This window comes from Pezoporus occidentalis, unplaced genomic scaffold (genome assembly GCF_034315485.1).
Source record: "Pezoporus occidentalis ecotype Australia unplaced genomic scaffold, CSIRO_AGI_Poc_V1 ctg102, whole genome shotgun sequence".
Classification (NCBI taxonomy): domain Eukaryota; kingdom Metazoa; phylum Chordata; class Aves; order Psittaciformes; family Psittacidae; genus Pezoporus; species Pezoporus occidentalis.
This window is the reverse complement of record NW_026912801.1, coordinates 340674-349853: the sequence shown is the minus strand read 5'-3', so window position 1 is coordinate 349853 and position 9180 is coordinate 340674. Positions and strand designations below refer to the sequence as shown.

Here is a 9180-nt window from a genome sequence, read left to right as displayed (position 1 = left end):
AAACCTCTTGAACATCACCTTTATTTGTTCAAATGCATTCCTCTGCCGTTGGTTACTCAGTGAAATGGCAGTTCTGCACCAACCCTGTGGCAGCACCGGCTGTTCCCCAGCAGTAGTGTGCCCGGCTGTGCTGGAGTGGGTGGATGGGTTCATTTTTCCAGCACTCAACTTTACAACAGCAGCTTACCTGGCCTCAAGTGGCAGAGTTCTCCAGTGGGAACGCGCTGAACAGCTGAAGCTGTTCTTGCACAACACGTAACGAACCCCAGACGGGCCAGGACAGCAGGTAACGGCGCGGGATGACCTGTGCTGGTGGTGAATGTGAACAGTGAGTGAACTCGTAACCTGAACTGACAAATTAGCTGGTGCTGAGTTGAGTCCTTGTCTTGCAAAAACATAGGCGTTGTCTGAGTGGGATTTCCACTTCCCAGACTCCAAACAGGTATTCATGAAGTGCTCTTCACTGCACCAGCTTAGAACGCAGCTTCCATCAAGCTCTTAACTTGCAGAACAGCAGATAAACTTTGTAAAACCAGGAACAGCTCCACTTTCAAGGCAAATCCCAGTAGTCTTTAGGTTCAGATGCTTTATGGCACTAGAGGACTGGGGGGCTCCGCACGTTGCCAAAATCCTCTTCAGTGTCGCTAGCTGTCGCTAGGCTATGGAAGGTGTGACTGATGGCATCCTTCTCCTTACAGGAAACTGCTCCAAAAAACAGGGAATGAAACTGAAAATACAGTAATTACAGAAGTCAGAAACTCTGAATTTGGGGTTAATTATTTCTGAAGCTTTTGCTACCTCAGGATCTTTATTAGTCTACAGCGGCTCCATGTAAACCACACCTGTCACCTGTGAGTATTCCCAGTACTAAACATGGTGGCAGAGGTGTTTTTTGTCAGCTCTGCTGCTGTGGGAGCTGCTTCCACTGAAAGGCCACAGGCAGAATTGAATGTAGTTACATGTAGCGACCCCCAGGCTACGTGTACCTGAACACCGGCTGAGGTGTTCCACCCTAAATACAACTGGCTGTCTCACCTTGTCATAGTGAGCCTCTGTTGCCCCTCCTGCCAGTGCCGCATGGGCTGTGGTTGTTCCTCCTACCCCTGTTGCATCTCCCTCTGTGGCTCCAGGAATGACTTTTCTCTGTTTCACCAAAGGACTCCGAGGTTTTGCCGGCTCCGTGCTCGGGGTGTTTCCATTCCTCTGTGGCTTTTTGGAAGCGTTTGCCTGTGTGCTGCTGTCTTTATCCATGGAGGCTTTTTCAGCTTTCCCTGTACGTGTCTCCAGGCTGGATGGGAGAGAGTAGGTCAGGTCAGTAACTGGCTTTTATGTTTCCATTAGAATGTCTATTTTCTGATAGTGAAATCATTATGGCTTTAGAATGGATTCTCAACAAGTACCTTCCCTTCCTCCCCTACTGCAATAGCCCTGTGGAGATAAAAGAAAGCAGAAGCCAGTACAGAGTGTGCTCTCTTGTACTGTTTTATTGCTGCACATGCTGCTAAGGTGTTCCTGAACCTGCCTAGTTCACTGTTCTGTGAACAGAGACTCCAGTACCCTGCAACAATGAGCTGATTCCTTTTCATCCTAAATCCAGCTTGGCTGGAACGCTTAAACTTCAATTTTCCACCCTCCCTCTCCCACCCCTGAAGCCCACCGTTACCTTTCCTGCCGTGGTGTAAAGCTGGGTGGTTGCTGCTGGGAAGTCTTCTTGTCAACATCAGACAAGGTAGCCAAGATAAAGCTGGCTTCCAGCACCAGATCTTCAATGCTGAAAGCAACTGGCCTGAACAAACATTCAGAGGTGTAAACCAGTGTGTGTAATTACACGTGCTGTGGGAGAAAACAGTTTGTGCAGTTCTACACATAGGGATTAAAATGTGCCTCTGAAAAGCTGAAAATGTGATGTATTTGCTGCTGAAGGATATGAGACGGCTTCCTGAGGCAGATTTAAATGCAGCAATGAGTAGATGTTATACAATACTGTACAGTATTGTACTTAGTCAAATTATAAATATGCAACAGTTAAATTTGTATTTTAAACAGAAAACTTATTGTTGCTTTAGACTATTGAATAAAACTATTGTCTGCATTAGCATACTTCTGCCTTGATGTGGGTATTTTCCTACCCACACTGTTACCAAATACAGCAGTAACAGCTGTGTGAATCTTGGTCTATGGAAGTAGAGGCAAGTTCTCAGTTTATTTGAATGTTTCCTTTTCTAGTATAATGAATTTTCTCAGTGTAGAATACACCACTCTATATTTTAATGAAGTTGGATGGGGCTTGGAGCAACCTGCTCTAGTGGCAGCGGGTTGGAGCTGGATGAGCTTTAAGGTCCCTTCCAACACAAACCAGTCTAATTCTGTGATTAGTCGGAGAGCCTGAAGCATGCAGGTGACTTCTATATAGGTGCTCATTAGTCAGCGCGGGCAGCTTAGTAATGCTGTGCCTATGTTAAGTGCTTTCTGCATAATAACAGGCTATTTAACCCTGTATCGCAGATTAGAAATAGAGCTTTTTCTGGTTTATTGTTCCAGTTAAATACCGAGTAACAAAACCTGAGTGTAGAGGTGTAATTGCTGCAGTTTGTCAGGTGAGTTCCCAAACCTACTTTCCAGAGATGTCAAAATGGATGGAGACAGGAACACTGGTGGCTTCTGAAAACACCAGGAGTCCCTGGAAAGAAGAGGGGGGTGGTTAAGCACCATTAAAACCAGAAGCTTAATATTAGAATCTTAGTTTATCCCAGATGTTGTTTACTGGCAAGAAAAGGTAAAAGTCAACTGCTTCTAGAACACATGTGCTGCCATCCCTGCCTGGGGCTTTGTCAAAGAAGCTTCCACATGGAGAACTTCTCTGGCCATGCTGCTTCTCCAGGTCAGTCACAGTGGTAAAAGTGTTCTGCTGCCTTTCAAAGGCTACTGTGAGGGACTCCTCAGTGTCCAGAAGATACTGATTTTAAAGCTAATCCTTGACCAGCTGATGCAATAGTGCTGCTGGTCAGGAGGCCTGGTGGAGCCCGTCCAGGGCCATCCTGCATTGTCCTGGTCAAGTCAAGCAAATTAATGGGAAAAGTTCTACTTTCAAAACAAGTTCTTACTTTACCCTCAATTCCTTAAGGCAAAACGTCACTTCAGAATCGACTCCAACCTGGAAGTAGTCAAATTCATCTGGATTCAGTTGTATTTCAGTAAGCATTGTCTTTGAGAAATCTGTTTAAAGTAACAAGAAAGGAGGCAAGTTTGACCCCAACAAACTCTGATTATATCCCTGAGGTTGTTACATCAGCATCGTTTGAGCAAGTAATTGTATTTTTAGTGACTAACAGTAATAAATGTTTTCATCTCAATTTATTTCATAATTAAAATCTTCAGTTTACTTATACTATGTAGATTTAAATGGCTTTTGACACAACCTGTTTGATGTTCCAGTGTGATCTAACCCAATACCTGCTGCTGCTCTCACAGATCTGCTTGTCTACAGGCATTCATCACAAATAATATTACCAGCTGCTTACTGCTGCATAGATGGGAAGATCAAAGTGCCACATGACTTTAACAGGTTAATCATAATTGCTGACAATCATCGGAGGACAATGGACGTGGATTTAGGTTCTTTGTTTTAAATTATAATCTTTTCCTGTTACTAAGTGGCAACAGGAAACAGGCTCCTCAGTTTCAGGTGCCAATTGTTGCTTATCATTAGGTCAGCCCCTAGTTGTTGTTAGGTGCATGAAAAGAAAGTAAGAGGGTGGAACTGTAACACATTCAACAGCTTCTGCAAGGCAGAGCCTACCACATGCAGATGAGAACAAGTCTGGGCAGGAGGTGTGATGTGTGCATGTGAAAATTAAACCTGGATGTGGAAAAACCCAAGCCAGCACCAGATGATACGTTCAAAGGACATGGTTTGTTTCATATAGAACATGTGCTGCAGGCAGTGTATTGCATTACATGCTACACAACAGCAACAATGCTTGAAATGCCTCCTTTTTCTCCTTGATTGTTTGGGGTTTTGGTATCTCATTACCTTTTTACCTACTCGTTTTTCACCTTTTCTTACAATACTCTTGTATGTTTCTAAACTAACCAAGTTTGTCATTCAAACTGTAATCTCTTTAGTATCTTTTATTTTCAGTAATTTCTTCTCTATTTCAACTCCACTCATCTTCCACCATTTAATCCTTCTTGCTCTCCACTGCTTTAGCCTGTTCCCAGCACAGTCCCCACCTCTGCTCTAGGCAGTCTTCTTTTTCTAGGTCATTATCCTCAGCTTTGGTCATAAGCAAGTATGAGAAGCATCCCTTTATTATATGATATACAAGAACCTGTACTTCAGAAACACAATTACATCTTTAAAATTAGCTTGAGTCACACCCCATGCATTTAAATTGTTCTCATCTCAGCTGGAGATCTGAGAATGGCAGCATGCAGCACTGCACTGTTAGGCCAGCTAACACACTGTATTGCCCTTCTACTAAAATACAGTCTGTAATGAAATCAATTCTGTAATTGTGGTATTCAGATTTAAATAGTTCTTTTTCAAAACATAAAATGATCTCCTTTTTCCTGTATGCTGCCGTGCTTCTGCCCCTGCAGCACAGTAATTACTCTGCTTAAGCCTACTGCCAGTGGCATAATTTATTTCAATTGGCTGCTCAGTCTGATATCTGCCACAGATACCAGGAAATGGTGTTAAAAAACGTACTTTCCTCAAATATATTAAAACCAAAGCGCAGAAGTAGGACTTAGAATCTCCCTGTGTATGTTTCCTCTCTTACAAATCTTATTCAGCCATTCAGGTTATTATTCTTTTAGTTACCCGTTTTAAAGTCCCAATACTGTTTCATATTTTGAATATTCTTACCAGTGTCCTCCTCGGTGTAACTCTTGAAACAAACTTTCATTGGTGTAACTGATAAAGTTACTTCTTCTTGACTGTTCGGGAAGTGAACCATGATATCAGCCAGCAGCCTGTAAAACGTCAGTCAGTGTTAAGATACCTGCCGCAGATTCCCAGCCAGCATTTGTTACTCACATGAGAAACTAGAATAGTTCCTGGGCAGTACTGGTTGCAAAAGTGCCTTTGAAATGTGCACCCCCTACTGTGTGTGCATCTTTTTAATTGATTTATGTGCCAATAGGTACAGAAGACATCTAAAAATACAGCCAGTCATTACAAAAGCAGATTTGTTTGATGTCTGTGTATGCTGCCAGATCAATCTTACATATATATATATGTCTGATACCTTTCTCTCTATATATATCACAATTTTGAGCAACCCTCAGTATCCTATACTCCTTATTCAAAAGCTTAGTTTTTTACAGTTACACAATCTTTTTATAAACACAATACATAGTATCTATACACAGAGGTCTTTATACACGTTTAATGGCTGACTCTTGTGACAAGAAAACACTGTCAGAAGCACTGACAGTGACAGAAATGCTCTCAGGGAAAGTACAGTTGAACTGTTCTTTGCCTTTGCCTGCAGTGACAAGAACTTTGCCTTATTGCACTGAAGAAACTGTACTTTTATCACTGGATTCTTTACCTATAACATCCCAGCTCTGCTTTAGTTGTCATAGGTGGAAGTAGCTTAAAGGTATGAATTCAAAGCAGACATTACACACTTCTCAAGGTTAGACTGAGTGGGATTAATGGCAGAATGAGCCCCATTTCTTAAGCTGCAATGTGAAAAATCAAGCACTAAGGTACAGGGTTTAGGAATTTGCCATTTTTGGCTGTCCCCAATCAGACTTTGATTCTGCCACTGACTATGGCACCAGTATCATCTCCTGTAAGATTCTGCGTTCCAGAAAGATGACATTTTTGTATTCATTACCTGGAGTGGAGTTTGAGTACGTTGGGACACATGTGCTTTGCAAAAACAGCCTGCAGCGGATCGCATTCTTGAAATGTCAGGTTGTATGTTTTCACAACACCTGAGTATAAAGGGCATGAACAAAATCAGTGCTGGTCTGTCATTTTAACTGGCTTATTCAGTATTAACTGTCCTTTTAGGATATCTCAATAGAGAAAATAACTACACTTACTCTAGCTGTGTGGAAATAACTCACTAACAAATAGAAAACTGCTTTCACCTGCCATGGGAGACTTCCTTCATCCTATTAGTTACGCCCTGCAAGGTTCTGATGTTTTTTTAAGAATTCACAAGATGCAAGCAAAGAGCAACAAGTGCAACAAGTGCAGGGAGTGGGGAAAGGCTTCAGTGTTTAACTGGTACAATATAAATGGTGACAGAATCAGATCTCTGTGTATTTCTAGATAAGCATGAGCTAAGAGAGCTTAATGATCCTTCCCTAATTCAATGTGTTCTCTCATTATTAGTAACACAAGATGGATTTTTAATGATGTAAACCACTGCCTATCACACAGTGGTATCACAAGCTATCAGATCAGCAAGCTGTGTTGATAGATGATGGTTCTTTATGAGTTTTACAAAGTACACGTGGTGTTCTGCTGGACTGAGGATGTCAGACCTAGTGCTAAATAACTGTTAGAAGTGAAAAGACCCCGTAAATCCTCTACCAAACCAGGATTTCCCTCCTTTTCCACAATATGTTTTTAAGAGTTTACTCCAGCCTCATTCTAAATGTTGTAGGCAGTTGGTTGGCAATTAATATACAGCAGGCATTAACTACTGAGCTGAAGACTGTTTGTCTGATAAAGCCTATTTTAACTTCATTTTAATAAGGTAATGCAGATAAGTATAAATAATGATGTGAAGAGGCTGGAAGTGGTTGGCATAATGTTCCATCAAGAACATTCAGCTCCTAATTACACTCAATATTGTGCTGCCCTGCTGTTTTAAACTGCTGCTGCTCATGTGAAGATGTGTAACCTACCATGTTTGCAGAGGAGCTGAAAAGTTATGTGATGATCATTAATATTTGTATAAATGCTGCATTTCTCTACATTCCTTTCCAGCATATTTACACATCTAAATACAGGAAGAACTGACTGTAAAGAAAACAAACAAACAAATTAGCACAGAGGTTATTCACTAAGCAATATTTCCCCTACTTTTGTATGATTTATATCAAGGTCCTGCTTTTATAGCTTCCCCAAACTGCTTTGTAAGCAGATACTAATCCTTGCCATCCTCACCCACTATTCCAATATATGGCCAATAGAGCTGTTTGCTAAAGAACTGGTCAAAGCTCTCTGGCTCATACTGGTTGTGAAGGAGAACCACAGAGAGGCAGAAATGTGGTATTCCTTTATCCTGAGATTAAGCTGGCTCAGACTTCGGGAACCACAGGGCACAACTGAGGAGGTACAACTTCCAAACATAATTATATACTAACACCCTTTTGCAGAGCTGCTCAGAAGTGTTTTGAGTTCAGAGCCATCCACATACCTCTAGGAGCCTCCCTCTATAATTTCATTTGGAAAATGGGCTAATTTGCTGCTTACAAAGCTGTGCATTGAAAAATCCATTCAAATGTACCTTGATTATCAATTTACACGGGGGGGATAACTGCTTTTCCTTCTGATGTGGCTGAGGCACAGCTGCCCAGCAGTAGTGTTGAAAAAACATAGATGAGAAGAACACGTATGCATATGCTGACCTTGAAGAATTCACTGATCTCAAGGCAAGCTGGTAACGGAAGTAAAATAATTTATTAATGAACATTTATTAACTCAAAACTATTTACACTGTACCATACAGGTACCATTTGGTACCATACAGGAACCATTCGAGCTTTTAAATCTCAGTACTCATAGAATCATAGAATGGAAAGGACCTTAAGATCATCCAGTTCCAACCCCCCTGCCACTGGCAAAGCATCTCAACCAAGCATCTCACTAAAGCATCTCAACCAAGGCTTCGTCCAACCCTGAACACTGCCAGGGATGGAACATTCACAACCTCCCTGGGCAACCCATTCCAGTGCCTCACCACCCTAACAGGAAAGAATTTCCTCCTCATATCCAATCTAAACTTCCCCTGTGCATTACAGATAGAGTCATAGTTCAAACTTATCACCTGTATCATTACTGGTATAATACAGGCAGAGGAATCCAGTCTATGGACATTTAAGCGGCCCTGACCTTTGGTGAGTTACCAAAACACTTGGAGCTCAGTCTGAAGCATTTGAAGGACTGGAGTTTATTCTAGAACAATCTTGCTCTACGCCCATCCACACAACACATACAAATGCGCAAAGACACCAGTAGCACCCCAAAACTTCTTATATAAAGAGTTTAAACTCTTATATAAAGAGTTTATAAAGGTATAAAAGGGAATTTTCTCCACTCCTCACCCTCCCAGCAAGTCAAGATCACTTTTAACTAAGAACCCCCTAGAGAAAACCCTAATATTGCTGGAAATGGCTTCTGATTAATCAGAGGCACATTAATGGATGCACGCTTCCTGTTGAGTCATCCTGGTACAAAACATGTTGTTCAGAGGCAGCTTCTGATGGGGTACAGCACAGGAACCTTTTGACCCATGGTATTAATCCAGATGTCCTGGACAAGCTCAGGTAACAAAGAATGGAACAGCAGGGGCAGAGTGGGAATGGCTCTTCCATGATGCAATCTGTGTAATTACAATTACAGACAATATGGCGTTTGTCCATATTGAAAGTGGAGGGGCTCAGATGGGAGGGTACCTGCAGGAAAACAATGCATTATCCAACAAGGTAAATATTGTGCTTCCGACAGAGGCTTTTAAACTACAATAAATCAAATCCACTTACACCTTTCTCTAAGGGGTCAAACCAAAACTCATCGCTGATACGTGCTATGGCGTGAATTGCTCTCCCGAACACTGGCAGGAAAAGAAAACAACGCAATGTGAAAACCCAAAGTTATACTGCATCTTCTCCAGACTAACTGAAGAGGAAACATCACAAACGTTTTATGCATTTCAATGGAAACCAATGCCAGGGCGGAAAACGTCACTCTTTCCTTCCCCTTTTCAGCACAAACACCTTGAAGCCCGCTTTGCCGCACGGCCCTGCGGCAGCCCCGCTCTGGGGCGCCCGTTTCCCCCACACAAACCCCTCAGATCGGAGCTGGGTACCTCTGAGGTGCGCCCCGCCAATGACACACTTCATGGCCGCCCCTTCCCTCACACGACGGCTGCAGAAAGGGCGGGAAACGCCCCGCTGAGGGGCGTTCCTCAGAGACCCGGATGTAGCCGG

At 42.4% G+C, this 9180-nt stretch overlaps 1 protein-coding gene and 1 long non-coding RNA gene across 3 annotated transcripts; one reads left to right on the top strand and one right to left on the bottom strand.

The window, feature by feature from the left end:
• Positions 1 to 553: 553 nt before the first annotated feature.
• On the bottom strand, positions 554 to 9174 carry RAD9B (RAD9 checkpoint clamp component B). Of its 2 annotated transcripts, XM_062614201.1 has the most exons (12): positions 9060 to 9174; positions 8734 to 8804; positions 8401 to 8646; positions 7479 to 7628; positions 6874 to 6988; positions 5850 to 5949; positions 4871 to 4977; positions 3110 to 3216; positions 2616 to 2680; positions 1664 to 1786; positions 1036 to 1288; positions 554 to 727 (listed from the first exon to the last, which is right to left on the bottom strand). In XM_062614201.1, exons 1-12 carry the CDS (start codon positions 9091 to 9093, stop codon positions 596 to 598), a joined length of 1503 nt encoding a protein of 500 aa, XP_062470185.1. In that variant the 5' UTR covers positions 9094 to 9174; the 3' UTR covers positions 554 to 595. The 2 variants fall into 2 exon arrangements, with proteins under 2 accessions (XP_062470185.1, XP_062470193.1); XM_062614209.1 differs by lacking the exon at positions 8401 to 8646 and having other exon boundaries at positions 9060 to 9132.
• LOC134161493 (uncharacterized) lies at positions 3196 to 4801 on the top strand. The gene is made up of 2 exons (XR_009964006.1): positions 3196 to 3605; positions 3710 to 4801. It is a non-coding gene; the product is annotated as an uncharacterized LOC134161493 (long non-coding RNA).
• Positions 9175 to 9180: the final 6 nt, after the last annotated feature.

Excerpts from the sequence above, each read along its gene's own strand:
- RAD9B (XM_062614201.1), bottom strand. The coding sequence starts at position 9,093 with ATGAAGTGTGTCATTGGCGGGGCGCACCTCAGAG. Across the intron at positions 7,629-8,400 it reads AGGATGACTCAACAGGAAGC|CTTGCCTTGAGATCAGTGAA; the intron begins GTGCATCCATTA and ends TTCCGTTACCAG. Across the intron at positions 728-1,035 it reads CAGAGGCTCACTATGACAAG|TTTCATTCCCTGTTTTTTGG; the intron begins GTGAGACAGCCA and ends CTGTATTTTCAG.